General features: G+C 47.9%; 1 protein-coding gene across 3 annotated transcripts; it reads left to right on the top strand.

Annotated features, from left to right (window-relative positions):
• The first annotated feature begins 64 nt into the window (after positions 1–64).
• On the top strand, positions 65–26,939 carry spegb (striated muscle enriched protein kinase b). 3 transcript variants are annotated; one of them, XM_052081967.1, is made up of 41 exons: positions 65–1,077; positions 6,911–6,997; positions 7,106–7,163; positions 7,256–8,721; positions 8,808–8,951; positions 9,489–9,671; positions 10,143–10,309; positions 10,501–10,589; positions 10,673–10,848; positions 11,867–12,127; positions 12,262–12,420; positions 12,769–12,958; positions 13,045–13,274; positions 13,354–13,473; positions 13,606–13,710; positions 13,817–14,023; positions 14,088–14,211; positions 14,671–14,843; positions 15,122–15,234; positions 15,327–15,495; positions 15,573–15,669; positions 16,627–16,827; positions 16,968–17,025; positions 17,106–17,183; positions 17,341–17,513; positions 17,593–17,619; positions 17,688–17,840; positions 17,932–17,974; positions 18,073–18,141; positions 18,219–20,868; positions 21,025–21,174; positions 21,263–21,379; positions 21,492–21,659; positions 21,782–21,904; positions 22,352–22,516; positions 23,124–24,003; positions 24,195–24,434; positions 25,039–25,262; positions 25,511–25,586; positions 25,714–25,863; positions 26,357–26,939. In XM_052081967.1, the coding sequence occupies exons 1-41, from the start codon at positions 666–668 to the stop codon at positions 26,601–26,603; spliced, it is 10,722 nt and encodes a 3,573-aa protein (XP_051937927.1). In that variant the 5' UTR covers positions 65–665; the 3' UTR covers positions 26,604–26,939. The 3 variants fall into 3 exon arrangements, with proteins under 3 accessions (XP_051937927.1, XP_051937926.1, XP_051937928.1); XM_052081966.1 differs by having other exon boundaries at positions 12,766–12,958; XM_052081968.1 differs by lacking the exon at positions 65–1,077 and adding an exon at positions 5,186–5,782 and having other exon boundaries at positions 12,766–12,958.
• Positions 26,940–27,988: the final 1,049 nt, after the last annotated feature.

Below are 27,988 nucleotides of genomic sequence, written 5' to 3'. Positions count from 1 at the left end.
TTAAACGCGATAGCTGTCCGGTACCAATGCAGCACCCTGCGTTCTGCCAAGTTTGACTGGGCTGGCTAAAAACGACAAAGGGGGCGTGGCCGTTCGCCGGTGGCAGCTGCCATTGTCAGGCTTGCTGGGCCCACGTTTGTGATTTCCCCCTCCAAACAGGCGGCAGCGGAGGCGGTGGCGGTGTGGGGGGGGGAGGTACGCATGGGGTGCATTAGCTCATGGGAAAAGGAAGGCGGGGGGCACTGTCCGAGCCACGGGACGGTGGATTGACCCCCAGCTGCAGAAACCAAGCGGGACTTGCAGCCTATCAAAGGAAAACGCAGAGAAGAGTCACACTCGCCGGGAATGCTGACCGAGAGCTCGAGAGCAGGGCGAGAAGAAAAAAAGGGCCCACGGTCGTCACTTTCAAGAGACACCAGTCCAAGGCGTTGTTATTGCAACGTGATCCAAGGGGGTCTGGCACTAAATATATCCCCGTGTCGGAGACTGGCACCCGGCTCCTTCTCCCGAATCGGCAGGTAACCTTTTGGGCTTTACTTCAGCGGCACCAAGGGCATCTGAGAGACTTGAAGGATCTGGAAATTCCAAAATGTGACATCAGGTGTCTCCGAAATTCGACAATTTAATTCGTGCCCCAGCCATACGATAACAGACTCGATAACAGAATGAAAAAATCGGAAGGGGACGCGTCCCCGAAGAAGGAGGTGGGCGAAGCGCCCCCGAGTGCCGTCATGCCGTCCAAGCGCTCCAAAGTCAGCCCGGAGCAAACGCTCGCCGAGCCCCGAGGACCCTCCCTTCCCAGGCCGACTCCGCCGGTTTTCACGCGCAAGATGCGGAATGCCGCCGTCGGGACGGGCTGCGACATCCGGCTCAAGGTGACCGTTTGCGCAGACCCCCAGCCTTCGCTGTACTGGTACCACAATGACGAGCTCCTCAACATGGAAAACCAGGAGTACGGAGGCCTCTGGATTCGGGATTGCAAGCCCGGCGATGCCGGCCTCTACACCTGCATTGCCAGTAACTACCTGGGAGAGGCCCGCAGCAGTGCCGTGCTGGCCGTCTTGGATCTGGGTGAAGGTGAGCCGCACGTGAAGGATTACACGTGGTGTCATCCTTGTTGTTCCTGACGGTCTCGCCGCGGGAAGTCAAAATTTCACTGTGTGGCCGAAGGCGATGAACTCTTTCACTCCCAATGACGTTTTTAAACGTCTTTTCAGACTTGGTCCAGATTTGGCTGGTACCGAATGAGTTAAACGCGGTGGCCACCTTCGGTAATCGGGGATACGGCCAAACGACAATGGCCACCTGGTGCATTGTGGTCATGGCTTCTCGAGACATTTGCGCGCCGTGACGGACGGACCCGTCCCCGATTCCATGTTCCTTGGCAAAACTGTTGACGGCAGTTCAGATTTCCTGAGAATCCTCAGAAAGGTCAACCTTTCACACGGGCTTGAATTGTTCACATCCGACATCCACCGTCACTCGTTTTTTTTTTCAAGACTCAATCTTATCTGATTGAAGTGTTCGTCAGCGTCGAGTCTGGCCAAAGCGTTTATCATCGACCCTCTCAGCAGGAAAACCACGGCTCATTTGAAAAGTGAATCTCTTTCACAAAGTCATGCGGAGCGCTGCAGAACATCGACAAAGTGCCGGAGCTGATGAGCGCCGGGCACTTTTGTCCAGGCCAAATCATTTGTCAAAGCAGCAGCTCTGACGCTGTCGCAAAAACCGAATTTAGTGCCACACTTCCCAAGATATTTTGCTGATCGGGCTCAGCTTGGCAGTGACATCGTGACAAAAGCCAAAAGAGCAACGTCGACCATGAAATCTTTTGTTTTTATGTGAAGCAGCGAGAAACGGATTTCTAACACCCAAACGGATTTTGCCGTTGACAATCCCGAATGATTCAAAAACAGTTTTTCCGAATGCAAAAAAAAAGATCTAATACCGCTAGCAATGATAAGTAAAACCAGGAGTGACGATGCCTTGGGTGCTGTAGAAAAATATCCAAAACTCACTTGTTTTCTTTGGCGTTCGACTTAGCATGACTTAGATTTGTTCTTGATTTTACTGCTTGGTGCTTTCTACCGCCTTTATTACCGATTCGTCTTACTGTTTATTGTGTACGTTAAATCGCTCCATGTACAGCACTTTGTATGCAGCAATGGCTGTTTGAAAGTGCTCGAGAAATACTCTTGACTTGACTTGACTTGATCCAACGCTATTGGAAAAAAAAAGAATATTGTTGCCAAGCAACCCAAATATCAAATGATCAGTCATAATTCACATCTCGCACAGAGTTCTTGCAATATGATCCAATTTTTTGGGCCACAGCGCGATGCAGGTTTCTCGTGAAGGGAAGTCATTTTCAATTAAAAAGCAAAACTTTTCCAGCCCAATTTTGCAATCCATAGACGAGGGAACAGGAATTTGGGGGGGTGAGTCCGAGGTCTCCTGTTCTTGGACTGCTCATCACTCCGTCGCCGGACGCGTACAGACAAACTACCGTCATTCACAATTACATTGACATCTATAGACAATTTTATAATTTTGTTTCGTAGAGTGAGAAGCGGCGTCCGATCACCAGTCAGTCTCAGTGGTCAAAACTCTCAACATCGTGCCATTCGTTTTCTTTTTGCTCGTGAGTGATGAAACAACAATTTGAGCAAAGTCCTGGGCGAGTCCCCCACCTTGGAAATAAGGTCGGACAATCATTAGCAAAAGTTTGCTCCACTTTAACCGCCGAGTTTGAGCGAGTAGCCGGCTGATTTGCCGTGTTGCTGCTCGGCAGCTGTCCCATCACTCAAGCTCGCTGCCTAAACATTTCTCTCTCGCTCTCTCGCACTTCCAAAACGTCTCTACTGACTGCCCCCGCGTCCACCGACTCTCTCGTTATTTATATCGCGGAATGTGCCAGGCCTTAGATTTTCTGGATGTTCGCAGGCCGGCGTCTCTCCTGGTACACGGGAAGACATCAGCGCTAATTTTATCACTGCCCGGTCCGACCGCTTCTCCCTTCGGCCTCTCACTATATTCCGTACAGCGTTAAATTCTTCGATTTGCTGAACTTTATTCCCCGCCCGATGCGATAATGTCGCCGAGCCGCGCCAGTCCAACGTCAAATTGGCAAGACTTTCCTTCTATTTACGAGATCGTAAATATTATTTTTGCAGACTATTTTTCAACGCTTGAGTGGAATTCGAGGAGTCGGAAGCGTGAGGTCAGACGAATCATCGGTATACAGTACATGGCGACTGGACCGCCTTCTGATCCGAATTCTAGGATATATGCAAAGACTGAAATTCACCAAGAACCCTTAAAAGATTTTCACCAGGAGTGTTTCCGGCAATCCAAAAGTGACCGGGAACGGGTTAAGGTTTTTGCGCAGGCAAAAAGTTGAACCCAATGCAGAGAAGGACGAGAGACGAGGCGGTGGAACAGGAGTATTCATTCATTCATTCATTCATCTTCCGTACCACTTGATCCTCACTAGGGTCGCGGGGGGTGCTGGAGCCCATCCCAGCCGTCTCCGGGCAGTAGGCGGGGGACACCCTGTATCGGTTGCCAGCCAATCGCAGGGCACACAGAGACGAACAACCATTCGCACTCACACTCACACCTAGGGACAATTTAGAGTGTCCAATCAGCCTGCCACGCATATTTTTGGAATGTGGGAGGAAACCGGAGCACCCGGAGAAAACCCACGCAGGCCCGGGGAGAACATGCAAACTCCACACAGGGAGGCCGGAGCTGGAATCGAACCCGGTACCTCTGCACTGTGAAGCCCACGTGCTAACCACTGGACTACCGGGCCGCGGAACAGGAGTAATCTTGTGGAAAAAAAAAATAATCGACCAGGAAAAAGGGGAAAACTCAAAGTACTGGAAAAAAAAGGAACAATCGTCAACGAGAGCGGAAACACGACGTACAACAAAAACGACGCAACGAAACCGGGGAACTAATTCGAACCAAATTGATGAGACGGTGAGACGCACCCGGACGAGATGTTGAAGGGAGAGCGAATTAGTCGACACCAGGAACAGGGCTGATGAGACCGGGTGGAAACAAAGCCCCCGTGAGCAGACAAGACACAAGCCCGCGGACAATTTAGAGTCCTCACTTTGCACAACAAGTGTCTTGGGGATGTGTGAGGGAAAAGAGTACCCGGACAAATTCCGCTCTGAGCTGTCCCAATGGAGACGCGTACCCAAATTTCACGGTGTTGAGAAATTCTTGCTTGACCGAAAAATCCCTGGACACCGCGGTATATATCGTGACAAATGCTCTCATTGTAATCGTATTTTTTTTTTCGTGGCGGGTGGTCGGGCTCTGGTTGAAAATATCAGCTTTGCTCCGGGCCGCGATGGCTCCTCTCCAGCGTGGTTGGACGCCAGCCTCAACACGGCTTTATTCCTCTGGGGTCGTAAATTGGACTCAACAGGTGGGGCTCCTTTTACACCGTGGAAATCACCCTGCACTGGTTTGATACACCCGTCTGTTAAATGGTCACGCTTAGCCGGTGGTGGTGGTGGTGCGCAAAAGACGCCTTTGGGAAGCAGTGAGCCAGTTGCTTTGGAAACGGGGAAATTCTGGACTTGGAGCAGGGCGGGATTATGTGGGATGGGAAATACTTTTCATTTCGGAATGTGTTGTTTTTTTTACCACTATATAGATTTCCTTCCGCTTCCGTTTACCGGACGTATTTTCAGGCCATGTGCGCCGCGCTTGCGGAAGTGCGCCGATCTACCAGTTGATCTGGAAGCGTCGCTAAGCAACGGAAGGGAATCCCGCGCTGTACAATTTGTTCAGAAGCGCGGTCGCGGCGGCAGTTGGCTTCCCAGCGTTCGTCGTCACCAAGGCCTTTGCACTATTTTGTGGCAAGTCGTTGTCGGCAATCTCGGCAAATGGAAAATGAATTACGTGGAATGTAATGGGAGTGAAAACGTAAACGGGGTACGTTGGCAAGAGGTTCACCTGTGTGTGTGTGTGTGTGTGTGTGTGTGTGTGTGTGTGTGTGTGTGTGTGTGTGTGAGAGATATATAGATATGTATCTCACTTGTCTAGGCAAGCAAGTTATCAATCTTATCAGTGTTCCATCAAGGCAGAGAAACGTGAAGCAGTGTGTGGATTTTTGGCCATGATTTGCCTCTCTCTTTCTCTCTCTCTCTCTATCCCTTTGATAACGCATCTTCGCCGCATCACACTAGATGAGGAAAAAGCCGCAGATGCCCGCCCGGCCAGCAAGGGGGGGGGGAAACAAAAAAAAAATTAAAAATCATGAGAAATGTCAACCAATGCTGTCCATGGCTGGCTCCCTCCCACTGTTCTCCTGCCCGCCTGTGGATGTTTGCTGCCTGGAGGTTGGAAGGCAGCGGGGGAGGATGCTCACACCGTCGCCGGCCGCTGTGCGGACAGGGGGGGCGACCGCGCCGGAAAATTTGCATCCGAGCAACAAATCCCGCACACCGGCGGAGGCTTTTTAAGGCTTTTCACCAACGGATTGTCCCAGAAGAAGGAATGCCGAGTGTCTTGGGTGGAATTTATGACATAACGAAGCAAGTGCCTTCTCGCCAGCTGAGTATTTTGTCTTTAAGTTGATTTCCTATTTTATGACTGTTTTGGGGGGGGGGGGGGGTTTCTTCGAAATCAGGAAGATACTTAGTGATGGCTCGGAATCCCCTCCGAAGGTTGCGGGGAATTCCTTGTAGTACCGGTCGTAAAAGCGCAGTAGAGGCGACGCCGGGAGTTTCCATGAAAAAAAATCCTTCAAAGTAGTGATCAGGCAAGTGATTTGGAATTCTGTTTGATTTTTGTCGCCTTCATTTTCGATGCGGCACTTCTGCGCATTTGTAGCTGTTGAGCGGTTGAGTTCATTCCAACTCACAGTTCTGAAGTTGCAGGTTCGACTTTCCTCTCCGGCTTCCCCGTGGGGCGTTCATACGTACTCCATGTGCTTGTGTTGATTTCCACGAGGTGCTCCGGCTTCTCTGCCGTGCTCCGAAAACACAAACTCATCTCTTTTCGTTGCTGTTGGCTTGGTTTGTAAATGCGTTGTCCAAAGTGGGTTGCCCGCACGATCCGTGCCAGGCGTAGTTAACAGGTCACCATGACGGTTCGAGTCTGTGGCCAGCGATAAATTCGAAGCCGCTCTTGTTTGCCCAGCCTCCCATTTTGGCTGACTGGGCAGATTTCTATTGAAACTCACTCGCCGATTTTGTTCTGATCGTTGGATTGAAGCACTTTCAAATAGAACTGGGTTTGAGTTACCGCTATGCCTCATCGACAGTTCAGCACAACGCATCCCTGCACATTCCTCCTCAAGTAAAATTTCTTCCAATGCTTTTGCTCACATCAAGATGTGGTCTTTAATTCGCTGCAAAAAGGATTAGAAGATAAATTGTATCCCAAAAGCAGATCCAAATCTGTGAATGAAAGTTGAAAAGATGACGTTGAGTTTGGCGTTGTTGGAAAAATGTTTCACCTTTGAAATATGAGCCCTCTGTTCAGCATCTTTGAAGGGATCGTATGAAGGATTTCCCTCAAATCTAAAAATTACGAAGCATTCGGGTTGTGTCCTGCAGACTGCGACTTCTGGATCGTCGTATGCCAAACACCATAAACTAATTTTATTGTGCTGTTCAGAGTTGGAGATTGTCAACGTTGGTTCTTTACCTTAGCAGGCACATTGAAGCAACGCGTGTGCTGTTTTCACTGCTGGTGAAAAAGAAATACCTCCGTTTATGTAATCCCGCCTACTATGAAGCGAGACGCCGCGAGAGCAGCCAATGACTCAGCGCTTCTTTCTATTTTAAGGCCCGATTGTGTCTGAATTCCCTCTCCTCATGAGCACATCAGAACTAAATGTGGTTTTCATGCTACTATTTCTCTGTTCATACTGATTGTATTTTAGAATCAGACAGCAGTGAGGACGAAGGGGAAGTCGAATTTGAGACCAATGAAAATCGTGTGGAAAGTGAGGACCGTGCAGTGCACCCAGGTATCCATCCGCCTTGTCTTCATTTATACTGTACGCTCTCTGAAAACTTGCATGACACACAGATGAGAGGCTCCTCATATTCAATCGTTTGCATTTTTTGAAACGCAGTGATGGACAAGTGTGCAGATGATGAAACCAGAGGATACGAAGATTTCACGAAAGCAAGGCAAGACTTCTCTTTGTACTTGAAGTTCATTTTTCAGAGATTTTAAATGATTTGAACGGTGATCCAAAATCCGGTGGACTCTTGTCTTTTAGGAGCCAGTCAAATGATTGTCCAAGAGGTTCTCCACGAGAAGTTCTCCCGCCCCCGTCCCCAAGACTCGTCAAACGTGCCTCCACCTCTCCAATGCCAAGTCGCTCCGGTTCGACAACACCTCTCAGCTTGCGGAAAAAAGTTGCTGCACCAGCTGAATACCAAGACACGGTGCCTGCTGAATTTGAAGAAAAGGTTAAAATGCCCAAATCGCCAAATAACACCCAAGATTCACGACCGCAAACTCCAGTGAGCGAGTACTCCCAGAAAGACTTGACTCTGAGACCATCACCGAAGCTTACCAGAGCAAGTTCCAAAGTTTTTGAGAAGGTCCGTGATTTGGAAGAGAGAAGGCGAAGCCTGGACGAAGTTTCCGTATCTGGGAGATCCTGGGCAGGGTTCAATCGAGCGGGCTCCGTCGACTCGGACGACGGCGGCAGCCGTCTGGGTATTTCACGAGAAAGTTCCAGGGAAGATCTGAGAGAGGCTCTCAAAGAAGACGCGGCCGAGCGCAGATCAATGTTCAAACAGAGGGCTGCCTCGCTCGAGGAGAAACCTCGCTATTCTCAAAAGGTACAGGACATAGAGAACAAGTTCACGCAGGAGCTGCAACGTATCAAAAAGCTTGTCGGTAAACCCCATTTGAAGAAATCCTTTTCAACAGAACAGCTCACCTTGAAGGCGAGGCAGCGCCAGCCTTTCAGGAAAATCGAACCCATTCCCCCGCAGGTCCTTGAAAGACTTCAAGAGAGGGAACGATGTCAGTGGGCAAAAGAGCAAAAAGGACTCCATCCGGGACAGCAAACGCCAGAGCAGCGGCATTCCCTAGTTCAAAACAGCACAAGTACCGGTATCACAAGAGTAAAAGAGGCCACGGAGTCAATGCAGTTAGCGGACTTGCCGGGAGTACGATCACTTCGGGACTTGAGTCGAGTCAGCCCAGTTAGTGAAATAATTCAGAGGTCATCATCGCCGGCCTTATTCCAGCAACAAACGGGAGACTCACAGAATTTGACGAATCTGGAAATGACTGCACAAAAACTCAAAATGAGGCCCCCAAGTCCGATGGTACAAAGGATTTCAAGGAGCCAAGAATCTCCGCGTAGCCCTGAACTTCCGACGCCAACGCAAGGTCACGATACGGCAGGGAGAACGAAGGCGACGGAAGTAACGTTGAGAAAAGTTGAAAACAGGCCTGATAGTCCACTCGTAAAAAAATGTGCTGTCACTGCTCAAGATACAAGTCATCAAACCGCCCCAACACTCACGGGGAGGGTACAAGCCGATCCACCGAAGGAAAAAACCGAGATGGCTCTCCCAAAAGAAGCTCCAACTAGAAGCATCCCTAAAATTGTTGTGGAAGGTGAAGATGTTCCCAAGGAGACAGATGAACCCCGACAAGCCAAAGGACAACAGCCGAAGACCAAAGTCAAACATCGTCGTCAACGAGCAACGTTTCCTGAAATGGGTTGGACATGTTTTCATCATTTTGCAGTCTGCATGTGGCCATAGAAGTCACACTTGAACCTTTGTTTACCTTACGTGAAACTGCAGATTCCTCAGATGATTCCTACGTGTCTGCCGAAGAGGACCCCATGGAAGCACCCGTCTTTGACTTTCCTCTTCAAGATACGATCGCCAAATGTGGCTCGGATGTGCTACTCAAATGTAACATCTCCGGCACGCCTATTCCTGCAGGTATCAGATGAAAAGCTGTCTTTGAAGAAGACATATTAATTCAGTTCCCAGTTCGCAGACATTCTTTGGTCATTCAGGTCCTTCGAAGTCCACGTTTTCGGCCGCACGACGTCACTTCCGGCGCAACCTCGACCGCATGTGGTGTCCAAATTCACCTTAAGCCCGTCCAAATTCATCAAGGCTTATGCGGTCAACGGGGGTTATATGAGGAGGACTCTTTTCAGCCATTGAAGGAACCAACTTTCGTTCCAGACTTTGGGAAATACCCTCGGCCGAGTCGTGCCGGAAGCGACATCGTGTGATCAAAGGACCGTGGCAGTTACTATATACGTTAACTGTTGAGAAAAATTCAGAAGGGCTCACTTAGAGACGCATTTTCAGGATAACAAAAGATTTGTTTTGTTTTCATGCTAGATTTGGTGAGCAGGCACTGATTACATACAAATAAAAAGACTGTTTCCATAGTTTGTCCTCTTTGAGGAATGCACACGAGGCAATCTAACATGCTGAGTAATGCCTGATGTAATTGTGTCGAAGTCACCTGGACAAAAGACAGCGTGGAGATCACCGGCCTTTCAAATTACGCCGTCAAAGTGGAAGGCGAACGACACAGTCTACTCATAAAATCGGCGCAGATGTGCGACGCTGGAAACTACGGCGTCACGGCTGTGAACCAGGAGGGCAAAGTGACCAGCAATGCTACACTCACAATCGAAGCAGGTGTGTGCTATTTAAACCTCGAGCGCCGTCAGCTGTCGTCAGTTCTTGTGGGCCATCAAATCCTCTTTAATCAGACATCATTTTTGGAGAATGACTGCGCATTAAGAAATGCTCTCCTCAACGAGATAACGAGACAGCGATGATGTGCAAATACGTTTCGTCTGCCTTCCTCTGCCGCTCCCGCTCGCTTCCTTCTTTCAGCCAGTTGTATGTGCAATATATTCCAGCTCAACAACCGCACTTATAGTTACCATAGCAACAAAGAGCAAAACTGAACCTATAAATTGCTCACTGGGGCTCAGTCGCTTGTCTCTGTGGATATCTGTTATTGTTTGGATTTGACGTTTCACAATCGTGTTCATGTCAAGGGCTTCTGAAAACAATCAGAATGTGTTCGTTATTATCCATCCACAAGAAAATACATAAAAGGTTTGAGCCCTCATCAGATTTCACCAATGTGCAATTTGGCAGAACCCATTCAGGAACCGAAGAGTGTCTTGGGTCTTCCGATGGACATCAGCAGCCCCATCACGTCGGACGAGGAGTACCTCAGTCCCTTGGAGGAAGCCATGGATTTTAGTTCGCAACAGCCGAGAGGGACGCTCGAGACCAAGTTCAAGAAAGCTCCTGCATTTCTGGTGAGAGCGGACGGCCGACCTCAGCGGTTTAACATTTTGGACTACTGCGTGTACACATGCGCCGATTTTGTTTCACATGAGGAACGGGAATTTTCCCAGTGTGTCTGTTGCTATGCATTGCGATTCCAGAGCAACATTTGGTTGCAAATCTCGACTGCATTCCGAATTGTGTTTTGGTCTGTGTTAAACAGGAAACAATGACTGATCAATCCGTTGTTGAAGGACAGGAAGTCACCATGTTTGTCCGCATAAGTGGTCAACCAAAACCTTTGCTGTATTGGTACGTGTCGCCAATCATTGACACGGTCGTTGCAGAGTTGAAGTTGACGATTGATTTATGTCATTTCTATTTTATTTCTGCAGGTTGAGAGACAGAGTTACGGTCAAAAGTGGCCCACGTCATACTGTCCGGGAGACAGAGAATGGCACTTTTCAAATGACCATCCATTCGGCCCTGAGGTCAGACTCGGGGATTTACACCTGCAAGATTATCAATGAGTTTGGAACCAAACAGTGTGAAGGGACCCTAGACGTCAAAGGTAATACTACAAAAAAAAAAAATACATCAGAGACGCTCACCGCTCCGATCCTCTTCTGTCCTGTCCTCCTGTATTTGCTACTTGTAACGTTGCTTTCTCACACAGTGTCGAACCGTCTTTCCAGATTTGGCAAACGCAGTTCAGCGCTGCTTCAGTCCTGTCCGGTGTCCATCCTATTTGCTTTTGTGTCAAATCCTGATTTTCTCAAGTGGCACTGCATAGCCTCTCGTACACACTCGTGGCTCACTGCTCTTGTCCTGTACCTATTTGCTACTCACTACATCAGAATCAGAATCATCTTTATTGGCCAAGTATGTAGAACACACAAGGAATTTGTCTCCGGTATAACACGCTGCACTAGTATCATCGTAAACAACAAAATCATTGAACCATTTTAGAGTAACCAGTAGTTTTGTAGTACCATTTTGTGGTGCAAGAAAAGTGACTACGTCAGTGACTGTTTAAGGAGTTAATGGCTAGAGGGAAGAAGCTGTTTAAGTGTCTACTGGATTTGGTGCGCATGGATCTGTAGCGTCTGCCTGAGGGGAGTGGCTGAAAAAGGTGGTGGGCAGGGTGCGGGGGATCCAGGAGGATTTTCCGTGCCCTTGTCTTGATTCTTGCAGTGTGCAAGTCCTCAAGAGTGGGTAGGGCGGTGCCAACGATTTTTTCTGCCGTCCTAACTGTCCGTTGAAGTCGGATTTTGTCCTTTTTTGTGGCGGCCCCAAACCAAACCGTGATGGAAGAACACAGGATTGATTCGATGACTGCCGTGTAGAACTGTCGTAGCACCTCCTGTGGCAGCCACATCTCGAGCCCACAAGGTTGCAGATTGTTTCAAAACTACTGTCTGGCTCACGTTTCCTCTCCTGACCTGTCCTATTTGACGAAGGGTGGAGCACTGCCTTCCGAGTCCCAAAGACACTTTTTGTTGTTGTGGTTGCTTTGTTCAATGTTGTCTTGTTCTTTCTTGAAAAGATTTAAAGAATCTTCTTTTATTTTGAATCCTACCTCTGCTTAGCACTACCCATCGAGCCGAGCTTGGCTGTCATCCGCCCAGTGAAAGACATCACAGCCAACGCGGGCGAAACGGTGTTGTTTGAGTGCCACGTCATCGGGCCGCAAGACACAGACGTGGACTGGCTGGCCAATGGAAAACTGATCCAACCTGCATTGCTCAACTGCAAAATGCACTATGATGGAAGGAAATGTCGCCTGCTGCTTAATTCGGTGCACGAGGATGATAGCGGGACGTACACTTGCAAGCTGAGCACCGCTAAAGGTTCCAATTCCAATTGCCCATTGATTGGGCACTCCAAATTGTCCCGTCGCGGGATTGTGAGCGCAAATGTTGTTTGTGGATGTGCGCCCTGCGATGGGTTGGTAACCAGTTGCTCTTTTATTTATATATTTCAGAGGAAATAACTTCATGTGGGAAACTAAGAGTGATTCCGTCAATTGAGCCACTCTTTACTCGCCAACTGGATGTTCTGGAAGTCATCGAGGGCCGCAATGCTCGATTTGACTGCAAAATCAGCGGGACCCCGCCCCCAAAAGTCATCTGGACTCACTTTGGTAAATTTCCCCCACAATGTCTTTCAACATTCCATGGGTCTTGCTGTCTGTTCTTCGAATTTCAGATTGAAGAAGGCTGATGTAGAGTTGACAGTGTTTCCCAACCGAGGCACATATTTGACAGGCTGTTCGAAAAATCGTCCATCACCGATGGCGCTAAAAGTATTTTTGTATCTATCCAGAGAGAATGATTTTCTAAGTTTGCTCACAAATCGACTATGTGATTGTTAAATCTGGACCATCCATCACTGGCATACTGTGGCTAGAGCCCTGAAGATCGGTCACGGCACAGCAATGTGCTACAGAGTCTGGCAATCAGTGGTAGAACAAAACACCCTTTCTCAGCAGATCACCCGCTCGCCGAGAGCGAGGATGTGCGTATTCTTCGGGAGAACGGCCGTCACTCCCTCATCATCTCTCATGTGACCAATGACGATGAAGGCTTCTACACTGTGACGGCCACGAACAGTCACGGCGAGGCCGAATGTTCTGCTGAGCTCTACATTCAAGAGCCACGGCCGGCCATCTCCTCGCAGATGTACGATCACGCGTCAAAACATTTCTTGGATGTTGTGGCGTCAGCTTCCATTCGGGACTTGGGTATGACATTTCGTCTTCACGCAGGGCGAAACTGGAGAAGATGCCTTCCATACCGGAGGAGCCCGAGGTCCCTGAGAACGAAGTTGAGCGTTTCACAATGCCCGACTTCATCAAGCCCCTTTATGATCTGGACGTCATTGAAGGGAAGGAGGCTGTTCTCAAATGTAAAGTGGCCGGATTGCCGTATCCCGCCATCGCCTGGTTCCACAACGGCAAAAGAATCGAAAGCACGGAGGACAGAAAGATGACACAGTGTAAGCGTTTCGCCCCAGAAACCCGAGACGTCAGTGTCATATCCTCACATCCTCACCTTGCCTTGTCAATTCCTTTCAGTTCGCGATGTCCACAGTCTGATAATCCGCTCGGTGTGCCATGCCCACGGTGGGGTCTACAAGAGTGTCATCTCCAACAAAGTAGGAAAGGCCACTTGCTACGCTCATCTCTATGTCACGGGTAATTCTCCTTTTGAAACATTTTTACAAATATGCCTTGAATCAGAGTCACTTTTTCAAGATTAGATATAGCTTTTTTATATATCTTTTTTTTTACCAGATATAGCTTTATGGACTTTTGAATGCTTTTCAGATATCCTCCCTGATCCTCCTGACGGGACTCCAGTGATCGAATCGATCACTGGTAAAGTGATCACGCTTAGCTGGAAGAAGCCAAGGAGATTGGACCCTTCCATCGGTACCACAAAAACATTTTGTCACATCGAAAGGACATCACACTCCCGATGAGAGGTCTTTTTTGCTGCCGTTATCGTCCACATTCGATTTTTTTTCTTTGCACGCAGAGTCAAAGTCCTTGATGTATGCCATCCAGCAACAAGCGCTCGGCTCCATTCAGTGGACAATTATTGCATCTGGCCTGAAGGAGACCACTTACGCCATCAGCACGCTGTCCAAAGGTGTGCGCTATTCTTTCAGGGTTTTGAGCATCACCTCCAAGGCCTTCAGCAAGCCCTCAGCCGCCACAGACCCCGTGCAACTGTTGGACCGAGGTACAGCTTTCCTCACTTGTTGTGACTGTTGCTTTGACTCAGTAGCCTGTGCTTTGGGTTCAAGGTCCCTATCTTCAAGAAGCTCCCGTGATTATTGATAAACCGGAAATTGTACATGTGATGGAAAACCAGTCGGTAACCATCACCATCACCATCAATCATGTCAATGCTGCCACCATCTGGACAAGGTATCGTCACTAGGTGTTTTTCCCAAGAGGATATGTAAAATATTTTATTTTGTCCTAAATGAGATGTAGATGTTGGTGGGGTTGAACCAAGCAAGAGACTTCTCTTTGCTGAAGCGGAACCCAGAGCATGGGAAAAAAAACCCCAACAGCTTATACAATGACAGCAGAATCGTTTTCATTGTTGGAGGCAGCACTTCATATACGATTAGCGTGCAGATGAGTGCATGTGCTGCATGATCAGGCTATGGGTAACTCCAGCTCTGTTCTACTTTCCAAAATACGCATCTTCAGTTTATTGAAGAGTCGAATTTGTCCACCGGTGTGAATGTGCACTACCGAAAATGGATGCATATAGAGTTGCTCCCCTTAAAATGTCTGCGTAGCTTTTCAGTTTCCAGTTTACTGTACCTTGGGTACAACACAGATTATGATCTTTAATGATATAAACTATATCGACAGGAGGGGAGCAGTCTTGGACAACAAGCGGGGCGTGTACGAAATGGCAATGCCAGATGATGATCAGCACACTCTGACGCTAACGAAAGTGAAGCACGCCGACGTTGGAGAATTCATGTTTGTGGCATCCAACAAGCATGGAAGTGATAGTTGCACATTCAGCGTGGAGATGGCAGGTGGGCCGCACCTTCCTCACCTCTCTTGTTCATGTAGACCACCTGGTAGTCTTGATTGGATTTCAAATCAAGCAAGTAGTAGCTCATTCCTGTTTGTATCGGAAATTTGGGTTTGGTGAGTTTCGGCTTATTTCATAAGTCCCCTGCCCCTCTCCCAAGGTCCTCTAGGATAGTTCGCAGCTCCCCCAAGAAACGCACCCACGATTTTTCCAAATTGCTGAAAGTCGACACTGTACCAAGCGCCTCATAGTATTTCCCTTATGTCACTCTGTCCACAGCTCCTCCAACATTTGAGACGATAATGGAGGATATTGACGTTTGCTCTGGGGAGTCCCCTCGCTTTGCTGTGGTTGTGGAAGGCCGTCCCATTCCGGACATCCTCTGGTTCAAGGTTTGTAGCGTTCAGTCTTCAGTCCTAGATGAAGACCAGCTGATCTGAAACAGAAGTGGTCAAAGTCATGTCATTTGCTGCGCTCGTTTCAGAGCGATATTTTGCTGTCGGAGGGCAGCCATTTCACATTTGTGTACGACGACAACGAATGTTCACTGGTGGTCCTCAACGCTTGCCCTGAGGATTCAGGAGTGTACACCTGCACCGCCAGAAACTTGGCAGGCTCTGTGTCCTGTAAAGCCGAACTCACCGTTCATGAAGGTGACCTACTTGTCCTCACATTTATTTGGCCAATCCCTGCAATGATACACACTCATTGAGCCAATAATCTCACGTAGCTTTAAGTAAAGAGGAGCCGATGGAAGACGAGGCGAGCATTATGAGGAAAATGCGGCAACTGACTGACCATTATGACATCCACAAGGAAATTAAAAGGTAAGGCATCATCGAAAAGCATACGTCACATATCGGCAATTGGCTGGCAACCAGTTCCGGGTTTGCCCCGCCGACTGCCCGATGACAGCTGGGATAGGCTACCCGCTACCCTCGTGAGGTGAAGTGGATCAGGCAACGCATGGATAAATCACATATGGGTTATAAATCGGTCTTAAATTTGGCACTGTCATCCTTTGGCGCCGAAAAGGCCTTTAATCTGAAAGTTTCAAGTTACCGTGGCCAAAATCCAGCAAGTCCAGTCGTTATGTTGGTTCAGCAAGTCATAAATTTAGGCGTACGACAGTCTTGCTTCGTCACAACACGTACTTGGGCTTCGGCCACTTTGCAGACACTGTACGAGTTAGTTGTACTTCTTCAATCTGTCACCGCACTGTCTCTTCAGTTTCTTCTCGATTTAACATGTAGCTGACATGAAGCTTGTTTTTGAACTCTAAACGTTACATGTTTACAACTCACTTCTCATTTCCCCGATTTGATCAAAAATGTAATCTGCCAATCGAAGCTTCGTAATGTCGTCAAGTCGACGCTCTCATAAGTTTCCCAAGTCCCAAGTCCTAACATTGGCGACTTAAGTTTATACTCAAGTCAGGCCCTGGAGCCAAATTGGAACCAGCCAATTAAGGTATCGTGATTTACATTTTGGCATCTTCATAGGTGTCAAGTTCAGGTCCTGGAGGGCCGCTGTCCTGCATGTTTTCCAAGTCTCCCTGTTGCAACACACCCGATTCAAATGATCAGATCATCAGCAAGCTCTGCAGAACCTGTTCATTTGAATCTGGTGTTTTGCAACAGGGAGACTTGGAAAACATGCAGGGCAGCGGCCCTCCAGGACCTGACTTTGACACCTATGCATCTTCATGCTTCCGCTGACTTTACTTCACAATAGAAGTCAATGCTGAAACATTGTTGTACTCCATCCCCTGCCACATTCCCCAGAGGTGCATTTTCCTATGTGAAGCACGTGACCCAGAAAGTCGACAAAATGGAATACGCCGCCAAGTTCATCTCCACACGAGCCAAGCGGAAGAACTCTGCTCTGCGAGAGATGAGTCTCCTCTCCAAGTTGGACCACGAGCGAATTGTCTTCTTGCACGATGCCTTTGAGAAAAAGAACGCAGTCGTCATTATCACTGAACTGTATCCATATCATGCTCCCTTTTATGTCCTTCAACGGTTGAGGACATGCTGCCAGATGAAACGCTGATGTTCGCGTTTTGACATTTCTGTTGCCAAATGCATCTAAACTTCCAGATTATTGACCTAAATCACATTTAAAGATGCCACGAGGAGATTCTTGACAGATTCACACGGAAATCGACGCTGACGGAATCTGATGTAAGCTTCCTGTCATGTTTCGTGACCATACAGTGAGTAACATTGAAGAAATTACAACTGGCATCCTCGTTGTACCTTAGGTCCGTTCGTGTATTAGACAGTTGCTCGATGGAATGGATTATCTTCATCATCTTAACATCATGCACCTGGATATCAAGGTAAGCATTTGTGCATTTCCTGCCGTTTGTGTACTCAGGGACAGTGCAGTAAATAGTGGTGACAAGTTGAATAACAATATAATTTACTCTGCAGCAAGATAAAGACAAAAAGGTTTCTGTTTTTAACAGACTATTTTTGTTCCTATCTTTTTTTGAGCCTGACAACATCCTCATGGCAGACGCACACAGTGATCAACTGCGAATCTGTGACTTCGGCAATGCGGTGGAGGTCACCCCGGATGAGGCTCAGTATTGTAAATACGGCACACCAGAATTTGTTGCACCAGAAATTGTCAACCAGACCCCGGTGTCAAAGGCAACTGATATCTGGTATCTTCATTCGCTATCTAAAGTGTGTTTCAATTGTCCGCAAACACTTCAGGCTGACACTTGTATTACCTTTCCCTAGGTCAGTTGGAGTTATTGCATACCTGTGGTGAGTTATGTGACTTATAAGATTTGAAAAACGATCCCGTTCCTAAATCTAAATGTGACTGTTATCAGTCTGACAGGAGTGTCTCCATTTGCTGGTGAAAATGACCGCAGTTCCCTGCTGAACATCAGGAACTACAACGTGGCCTTCGAGGAAAGCATGTTTGCCAATCTTTCTCGAGAAGCTAAAAGTTTCATAATTAAACTGCTCGTAGCAGAGAGACTGTGAGGAACCGCACTTTCAAATTCTTATGTATCATCGTCTTCGCGAAGATGCCTGCGTTAAAATGTATATGCGATGTACTTTTGCTTTTAGGCGACCAGATACTCAAGAATGTCTCAGAAATCCCTGGTTCAAGGTACACACAACCTTTAAACCTTTATTCATCGAGTGTAACCTTATTCAGCTTTGATTATCTTTGAAATGGCCTTATGAAAATTGAACTTTTTATTACAGACTCTCAGTAAGGGGTCAGTTATCAATACAGACTCACTGAAGAAATACCTATCTCGCAGAAAATGGCAGGTAATGAAGCATTTCATTTCATGTCCAAGTCCGGCATATATGATAAAACTGTAACATTTTGTTTGTTTGTTCTCTAGCGTTCAATAATCAGCTACAAATCTAAAATGGTCATGAGGTCCATTCCAGAGTTGCTAGATGATTCCTCAAGTCATATCTCCATCGCAGTTCCCAGACACCTGCAGGACGCTTCGCCTTTGCCTTCCTCATCCTCCGATTCAGATGAAGACGTCGATGAACTTCCTTTTATTCCAATGCCGCTCAACATGGAATTCTCTGGTTCAAGGGTGTCGCTGAATAACATCCAGACTAGTGAGAAAGACTCAGTCAAACAGAATGGAACGTGTAAACAGTTCACATCTGCTCCACAAGAGACAGCGGAACACGATGCAGTTGAAATGAACAAAGAAAAGCTTCAATTGACGGGTAAATGTCGGCAACACGAAAGAACAATGAAAGATGATGACATAGGTTCCTCAGATGAAGAATTACCTGCTGGGCTGCCAGAGAAAATTCTAAAGCGAAAACCTCTGCAAAAGGGGTCCAGCGTGGAGTCTGACAAGCCTAAGACCGTGAGACGAAAAGGTGAGCTGAGACGTGGAGGATCAGCTGACAGTGCTTTGCTACTTCGGATCAGGCCAGAAGAAGTACTCTCAGAAGGAAATCAAGAGGGCGGAAGAAAAGTTCTCAAGAAAGCCGCCTCCATGGAACTACCAAGGCGGAGCACCAGTCCGGGGACTGCAACGATGAGCCAAGAAGATTACGCTCTGAAGCTAGAGCTGATGAGGCAACGATTGCTTCGTGGAGGATCCCTGGACAAAAAGATGAGTGGACTGCGAGGGCCTCTATTAGAAACATTAGGAATGGGTGATGACAAAGGTGCAATCTCCTCAGATCACCATTCTCGCACTACCCGACTGGCACCCCCTTCGCTGACGAGAGCGGCGTCGAGTGAGTCACCCAGGGATGACATTTCCAAACCCAAGGTCCTGAGCAAAAGTGCTTCCTTCAGTCAAGGAGATTCAGAACCAATAGCCTCACACAGAAGGTCGGGAGCCCCCCTTGAAATTCCTTTGGCACAGGTGGAAGAGCGACGACTCAAGGAAGCTATATCCATGTCAGCTCTCATTGATCAAACCAAGCTCGACTCCTGCCCAACCACTCCTCGAGAGCCTTCACCAAAACTGCCGACGCCAGATATTGTCCAATGGGACAATTCCATTAAAACGCAATGCCAGGAATCATCAAAGGAGAAAGAGACGGCATCGAATGAAACTATCAGTGGAAAGAAAGAAGCGGTGGTTACAGACAATCATTTGGATGAGAAGTCAAGCACAAGCGGCTTCACCGAGAAGGACTTGAGCATATCACAGGAAGTACTGAATAAATCAGAGGTTGTGGACCACATTATTTCTTCACCAGCTGCCGCAGTCCAACGCTCTGAAATTGAGGGTAATTTGGAGAAAGATGTAGGGACAAAAGAACAAAAAGAAAAAGAACCAATAGTGAAAGAAGATGAGGAAGGAAAGGAAGCTGAGCATGATGAAAATGCATCTGAAGAAACGTTACAAGAGAAAGAAATAACACCTGGCAAATCATCCGAAATCATGACTTCAAACTCAGTTACCACAAGAGACGTTCCGTCTTATTCAACATCGTCTGGCCCTGCACAGGTTCTTCTTCCTGATGGAAGGACTTCAGCATATGCTAGTATTATGCAGACAATCACGGTCCCTTCCCTTCAACCTTTCAATGGCACACCGCTCGGCCCGTTTACCCCTGTCGATGTCCTCGATTCCGCATCAGCCCCTGCAGCATCTGATGAATTTGTAACTGCGTCATCACCTTCAACGCCACGCATTGTGTCAACTACCGAGCATCCGGCCGTGTACTCTCGAGTGGCCTCACCCGAAACCATAGCAAAGGAGCCTAGTCCGCCAAAGACGACCATACATTCCTCTCCTCCATTTATAGGAGTGGACCTAGAAGACATTTCCTCTGAAGAGGTGTTTGAGGCCCAATTCAAAAAACGTGACTCTTCCCTCACAAGAACTTTGAAATTTTTATCCCGATCAAAGAATGGGGATAAATCACCTGTAACGTTTTCAGATTCAACTGAGTCAGGTGAGGTGGTGTACAGGCCCGGTCCGATGGGTGCCCCACTGGAATTGGCACAGAGAAAACTTGAGAAGTCCAAATCAGTCCAGGATCTTCGCGAAGCTCAAAAGGACCAAGGTTTTATGAGGAGGCTTTCCCTTCGGTTGAAAAGAAGTCCTTCAACGGAACGCAAAGAGGAAGTGACCAAAGAAGAAGATTCAGGGTCATTAAGACGTAGGTTGTCTTGGAAACTCGGAAGAAGAGGATCACAAGATCAGAAGGAAGTGGAGATGATGCGCATGGATGGTGGAGCTGATGTCACCGTTCAAAAAGAGGAGAAGGAGCCTAAAATGTGCAATGAATCTCCAGTCTTGACGATGCGGAGGAAAATCGAATCAACAGTCGCCGGTCTGTCGACCAGAATTCGCAGCTACTCTGAAGAAAGAAAAGTGGCGGAAGAGAAGGAGCCAAAGAAGACGCCAATCCTGTCCATGCTTCGTCGCGCAACATCAGAAAACTGTGGAATTAAAGTTACCAATGTTCCTCAGAACCAGCTGGTATCTCAGGCCAGTCATGGAGCCTCATCTGAGTCACTGGACTCAATGTCCAGTTCAAAGTCTGACACGTCAAAGGGTAGGATGTCATCTTCATTATGAAGCAAAGGGGGTTCTCGGTTGATAACAGTCCTGAATTATGACGCTTCAACACCGTCATGCTGTTGTGACCGAGAACGTCTTGTGTCAATTCTTGTTCGTGGGCGGTAACATAAACTTTATGGTTCTTGGATAGTTATCGAAGGCGAGCGAAGATCTCGTTGGGATCGATGGGGTCTGTCCCGAGGGAGACGATCCAAGGCCGGATCACAACCAGATATACCCACGGCCATCGCCAGGGAGACGGGTTCCCAGACACCGCGCCAGTACTCCAGACTGGTATCCGGTAGGTCCAGAATAACATTATGCTTTACTTTTACCACACATATGTGCTTATCCATTTGGACTGTATATGTTCAATCCATGTCTCGCAGATTTTCCTCCGCTGTTCCATATTAAGCTAAGAGATCATGTCCTGCTTGAAGGGGATCCAGTGACACTCAGCTGCCTGCCTGCAGGAAGCCCTCAGCCTCACATCACCTGGATGAAAGGTGTGACCCAACTATGAATGCTCTCTCGTCACAAGATGGGACGGAATAGAAACCATAAATGTACAATATGCAGTTTCTGTCTGCAATGACTTCTATATGTCTTTTTCTTCAGATAAGAAACCCTTGGACATAGACGCGAGGATGAACATGATAGCCTGCCCTGACGGCAGGCAGCTTCTGATGATTATGCAGACCACCAAAAAGGATGCAGGCGTTTATGAATGTGTCGCGACAAGCCCCCTGGCTTCTGCTTCCAGTTCTTGCACAATTTCCCTTGCCCGTAAGAATATTTGTGTGCGTTGTAGCAAGTTGTTAGGACTACAAAATGAAAAGTTGAAAGTTTCGTGCATAGTTTGGTTCAGGTTTGGAGGGGAGTTGGATTCACATTGTTTATGTGAAAAGGTCTGCCCAATCGCCCCGGAACACCAGAGATCCCTCAGAAGTACAACAACACCGCTTTGGTGCTGTGGAGACCGTCCGACACTACCGCACCTTGCACATATTCTCTGGAGAGGAAAACTGAAGGTTAGTATGAAAGAGGTTCTCGTGAGTTTGTCTCGGCTTCTGTTTCTCAACAGTCCTTTTAAAAGAACCATAAATCAATAAGCTACACTGGGTAGTTTTTGCTAAGTAACTTTAAGTTTAAGTTTAAGTTTAAGTAAGTAAGCTTTGTTACAGCTGCCGCTGTTGTGAAAGCGCTATATAAATCAGAATGTATTGTATTGTATTGTATTGTAAGTAATAAAGATCATGACTTCTAAATCGGTGATAGGTGTAAATGTGAACATGTGAAACAGGAAGTAAAACCAAGAAAGACATTGTTCAAAGATTATCACGCAAAAAACGGCCTGAGATTGACAGCTCCAAGGTGTAATCTAGCGTACAGCGCTGAATATTTCAGTCTTCACTTTTACCGCGAGGGCGTAATATAAAACAATATTAACATCATAACATCTTTCTTTTGTCCCTCAGGAGAGAGGAACTGGTTGATTGTGGCCACAGGAGTGGCCGACTGTTACTACAACGTGGTTGATTTACCAGCGGGAGGCTCTTTCAGATTTAGGGTGGCTTGTGTTAACAAGGCCGGTCAAGGCCCATACAGCAACCTCTCGGAAGTTGTGCGACTGGGGCCTGCAGGTACATGCAAATCATATTCATTTGAATCGACTTCAAATAGTCGTCTCCGAGACATTGTGGTTAAAATGACGGAATTGGAGGAAAATATTGCTGTTGTGCGGTCTGCAATGAAACACATTGAAAAAAGTACTTATATTGTAGCACACAGTGAAGCCTCATCTCGTCGCCATCTGGATGTCGGGAAGGAACAAATTTTAGTCAGGGCTGTTCGTGGAAGTAAAGGAGAGTTATTGCCACATGTGTGCTTCTGGTGCATTTTTTCCCCCCAAAATAAATTGATCTTTGTGCCATTTTTGTTAAGGATTTTGTTGTAAGATGGGGATGAAATTTGATTTAAAGTGTTTTGGGATCAGAGTTAATGAACAGCCATATTTGCTTAATTATTGATAAGGCAATTATAAAACTTTAAGGGTTGACATTCACTGACTGTATTTGTGGTTTTATGTTCCAGCAAATACTCCTCCAGTTGTTTCCCATTAATGTCACAAATCCAGTTACGACTTTCATGACCCTGTTGACCCATCCGTCGGAGTTAGGCCTTTGCGACGAAGCAAGCGTTGACTTGTGTTTTAATACCCCTATATTTTCCATCTCTCCTGCTTCTTAGAACCAGTTGAGTCCAGTGCCCCAGTGGTGGTCAAGACCAGCCCGGCGCCAGGTCCATCAACCCCTGTACTGATGATGTCATCCATGAAATTCCCATCGATGAAACTGGCTCCAAGTAAAGTCTCAATGCAGACACGGGCCCCGACGCAGACGCCCACCCCGACACAGACGCCTAACTTGGTCCAAACGCCCACCCCGACACAGACGCCCACCTTGACCCAAACGGCCACCACACCTGCATCTCTAAATTGTCCTGCACAGTCGGCAAAATCCCCATCCTCGAAAACCATCCGGCCGACGGCGCAAGTTGAAGTGAAGCAGACGCCACCCGTGAATCCGGCCCCTTCTGGACCAGAGCCGGCTCAGACCAACACAACGGTGCAAACTACAGCGGGCAAAGCAAAGTCCACGCTCAGCATCAGTGTGGGCAAACCTCAAGCCAAGACGAAAGCTCCGCCTGTCGTCCCACCCAAACCCCAGACCCCCATCAAGGCGATTACTACCAAGGCTCCCTCTCCTGTAGCTCCACCCGCCCCTGTCATCGGGAAGCCCATCTCCTCGGTGCCGATGTATGCACCGTCTGCCAGTGCTCGTGTTACACCATCATCTCAGTCCGCCATCACACCAACAGTCACCACGTCCTCCGTCTCTGCCATTCAAGTCTCCGTGCCGGCGGCGGTGGTACAAAGTTTGACGCCAGTGCTGCAGGGTGGGGACAGTCGCGGTACCCCGTCGGGGCGGATTACTCCATCAGGACGGATCACTCCGTCGGGACGGGCGACACCTTCTGGAAGACGTACACCTCTCGGCAAAGCTGGAGAGGGATATTTGCGCCAGGGAGTTCCTCAAAAACCTTATACCTTTATGGATGAGAAAGCCAGGTACAAACAAGTTCTAGCCATCTATTTTCCACAATGTTTTAACGGTTATGGGTCGCGGGGGAGCTGGAGCTTAGCTTTGGATGTGAGGCAGGGTACCACGATGCTGCCTATAAACAAGATAAGACTTATCTTTAAAGAAGATTGGTGGAAAATGACAACTCATTGCCCTGCGGTCATTCTTTCTGACACAGGGGTCGCTTTGGCGTGATCCGAGAGTGCCGGGAAAATGCCACGGGGAACCTGTTCATTGCCAAGATCGTCCCGTACGAAGCCGACACTAAGCAGGCGGTGCTGCAGGAGTACGACATCCTCAAGTCGCTTCATCACGGCCGCATCATGGCGCTGCACGAGGCTTATGTCACGCCTCGCTACCTGGTGCTTATCTCAGAGTACTGCAGCGGGAAAGAGATGCTCCAAAGCCTCGTAGACAGGTGACAACTGTAGAACTGTGCTCGACTCCACAACAGACTAAGAATGATTAAGATTAAGATATCCTTTATTTGTCCCGCAATGGGGAAATTACAATCAGAATTCAGAAAGGAAAACGCTGGGTAGGGAGAGGGGAAAAAACCACGCTCGAACTATCCTCTTCCGAGGATAATTTAAGTCCAGGATAAAAAAGACCCTAGCACATAAATAAGCATATGACAGTTACAACAAGTCACAAGACAACATGTAATAATGGGGGAGGATGGGGGGGGCAACAATTCCAGACAGCCTTGAGTCCTTGGTCTGTATCTCCTCACCGGCGCCGATCAGTGGGATCGGAAAATTCTTTCCGCAGCGCGGATTCCAACTTCTCCATGGTGTTGTCGATCGCGCGGAGTCGCTCCAAAACCGCAACAATATTGCGGTTGAGCTCAGTCACAGCTTGAGTCTGAGTGTTGGACATTCGCGCTAAGTCATCCATAGTGACCGGCAGCTTCTTCACTTCCAATGTGATGGAGGACTTGTGATTATTAGGATTTGGGATCTGTGAGCCCTGCTAGTCGTTTTAATTCCTTTTAATAACTGTCACATGTGTTACCTCTTGAGGTTCCGTTACTCTGAGGAGGATGTGGTGAGCTACATCGTGCAGATCCTCCAGGGCTTGGAATACCTCCACACCAGAAGGATTCTCCACCTGGACATCAAGCCCGAGAACGTCATGGTCACGCATATGAACGTCATCAAGATCATCGACTTCGGCAGCGCTCAGAACTTCAACCCGCTTTTCCTCAGGCAGTTTAGCCCACCTGTTGGAACGCTGGAGTGCATGTGTAAGAGCGTGTCCGGCAGAGTATTCATCCGATTGAACCTAAGCTGCTGATTCATTTTCAGATCAATCACGTAAAATTTGTTGTTACTCGGACTTTGTTCCAATTTTATTCAGTTAGCATTGCTAGAGAAACACTTCCCAAGTATGATAAACTGCATCGTCTCATTGCAAGTGAACTACACATGAGAATTAATTTTTACGTTAATGACCAAATCCTATTACCCTCCCTGCCTCCCCTTGTCCCTGCAGCTCCAGAGATGTTGAAAGGGGATGTGGTGGGCCCTCCAGCTGACATCTGGAGCGTGGGTGTGATCACTTTCATCATGTAAGTGTTGCATTCACACAGCTTCCAGCCAACACATTCTTTGAATATTGTCGCTTGCCTCTGTGTTCCATAAAGTCTGCTTAACCCTGTGAAGCGCCTGCTGTGATGCTCCTTTCATTTGTGACAGGTTGAGCGGCAGGTCGCCTTTCATGGAAAATGATCCCGAGCAGACCGAGATGAAGATCCACTCTGCAAAGTTCGATCTCACCAAACTCTACCAAAACGTGTCCCAAAGTGCCTCGCTCTTCCTCCAAAAGATCCTCTGTAGCTATCCTTGGTAAGTTGAATTTCAAGCAGCACTCGGCCTTGCACCGGTCATGGGCTACACAAAGAGACGGAACAAAGCCTACATTACTAACCAGAAGAGTCTGAAAGAGGTTTTCAGGTGCGCCCGTCCGTGCCTCCATATCAGCGAGTGAGGGAAGGACAAACATGGCCAACATGCAAGAGTTGAGGCAGGCGTGAATGGGGGCTGGGTGGAATGACTGTGAGATGATGATAGTGATTCCATGCGAAACAGTAAAACAATCGAGCGTAAAAACACCGTAAAACACAAATGTTTGTGGGAGAGCAGCGGCAGCCAAAACGCGCCAGCGTTCACTCTACCCGGAAGTCCCAGAATGGACCAGAAGCCACTGCGAGTTGAGTAGTATTGGCGAGTTTCATTTTGGACATTTTCTTTCCTGCTAAAAGTATAGCTTGACGTGCTGACTCCAAACCGGTTGGCGACTGCCACGATCCAATTTTGCCCCATTTGGCTTCCTCAACAGGGCCCGTCCCTCGATCAAGGACTGCTTCAGTCATTCTTGGCTTCAAGACGCCTACCTGATGCGTCTTCGTCGGCAGACTCTTACCTTTACAACCACCCGCCTCAAAGAATATTTGAGCGAGCAGCAGCACAGACGAGAGGCGGTGGCAACCCGGCATCAGGTTCTCCTTCGCTCCTACCAGAGCTCTCCGCAAAGCCCCACCGGTCCAGTCGCGCCGGCTCTGCCCGCTTCCCCCGTCCCCCTCTAAAATTAGGCCTCTGAACACGAGACGTGGACGACGCTGAGGAAGAACACGAGGGGCATCCACGGCGTCCGACGTTGAGCCGTCAAGGCCTGAGTTGCTGAACTCAGTTGGGACATGAAACGCCAAGCAACGTGTCGCCTGGAATCTGACTTAATTTTGTTAGGGACCTTCATCTGTCGCAGGACGTTACCTCAGTGTTTGGAACTTGGCTGAAATGGTCTGAAATTGAGCAACACGTGAATTGCACGCCGTAAACATTGCATCCTTTTCACGTGATAGCAAATCCTTCATCCCTTTATTAAAAGCCTCACGTTTGTGCTACCTACGAACAGCGATTCGCATTTGTTGGCGTGCCACAAGGGCTACTTCGATCAATACTTGGACTAAGACTCTCAATGGGAAGGCAAGGAGAGAGTAGTTAAATCTCAGGAGATGCATTGATTTTGAAACTATCGAATATAGAGGACAATTTGCTCCAGGAGATATGCCTCATTGTTGGAGTAGAACAAAAAAAAACACCTCAGTGGCTACCATCTCACATATTTGCTTGTTTTTCCTGATTATAGACCAGACCGGGTTCTCACCGCTCAAAGTTGAACAAGCCATCGCTTTGTTCCCAGACTCAGTGATTCAAGATCGAGTGACATGGAGGAAGAAAACAAAAAGTTGCTCATGAAACTTTCTCATCTGAATGAGAAACGTTCTCGTCCCGACGAAGAAACTTTCTCATTCCGAGTAGGATGCTTTCTCCTCCTGATGAGAAACAAATATCTTCTTTTAGCTGGTAAACTTCACAGTGCAGAGGTCTTGGGTTCGATCCAGGCTCCGGCCTCCCTGTGTGGAGTTTGCACGTTCTCCCCGGGCCTGCGTGGGTTTTCTCCGGGTAATCCGTCTGGCAACCGGTTCAGGGTGTGCCCCGACTACTGCACGAAGACGGCAGGGATAGGCTCCAGCATCCCCCGCGACTCTTGTGAAGATAAAGCGGATCGGAAAATGGATGGATGGATGGATGATAAAAATGGTTGTTAACAACGGTGAGTAACTTGTTCGGAAATCTGTGTCAGACTGCCGAGCTTTCGGGTTTGAATGTCAAGCTTCTGCGTCATTTCGCAAGATTGTCGGAGTTTCTTTTATTGGGTCTACGTCCTGAAAAAGTTGATCTTGACCCCCCCCCCCCGTTTTGCCATTCTTTGTCATTTCTCAAGTTCTGCTGTGGACAAGAACCCACCGGAGGAGTGTTTTTGATCGAACCGACAAAAGGCGCCAATTCAGCAAGCACATGTACTTTTCCGTTCCTCTCTTTCCGCCTTTGCAATGTCACGATTGAAGTATTTACTATAAAACCAGACAGCAGGGTTTTTTGAAATATGATGATACCTATTTTGTAT

Source organism: Hippocampus zosterae, chromosome 12, assembly GCF_025434085.1.
Source record: "Hippocampus zosterae strain Florida chromosome 12, ASM2543408v3, whole genome shotgun sequence".
In the NCBI taxonomy this organism is placed as follows: domain Eukaryota; kingdom Metazoa; phylum Chordata; class Actinopteri; order Syngnathiformes; family Syngnathidae; genus Hippocampus; species Hippocampus zosterae.
This window is presented reverse-complemented; position numbering and strand designations above follow the sequence as displayed.

Excerpts from the sequence above, each read along its gene's own strand:
- spegb (XM_052081966.1), top strand. The coding sequence starts at position 666 with ATGAAAAAATCGGAAGGGGACGCGTCCCCGAAGAAGGAGGTGGGCGAA. Across the intron at positions 14,024-14,087 it reads CGTGCAACTGTTGGACCGAG|GTCCCTATCTTCAAGAAGCT; the intron begins GTACAGCTTTCC and ends TTTGGGTTCAAG. Across the intron at positions 15,496-15,572 it reads CGAACTCACCGTTCATGAAG|CTTTAAGTAAAGAGGAGCCG; the intron begins GTGACCTACTTG and ends AATCTCACGTAG.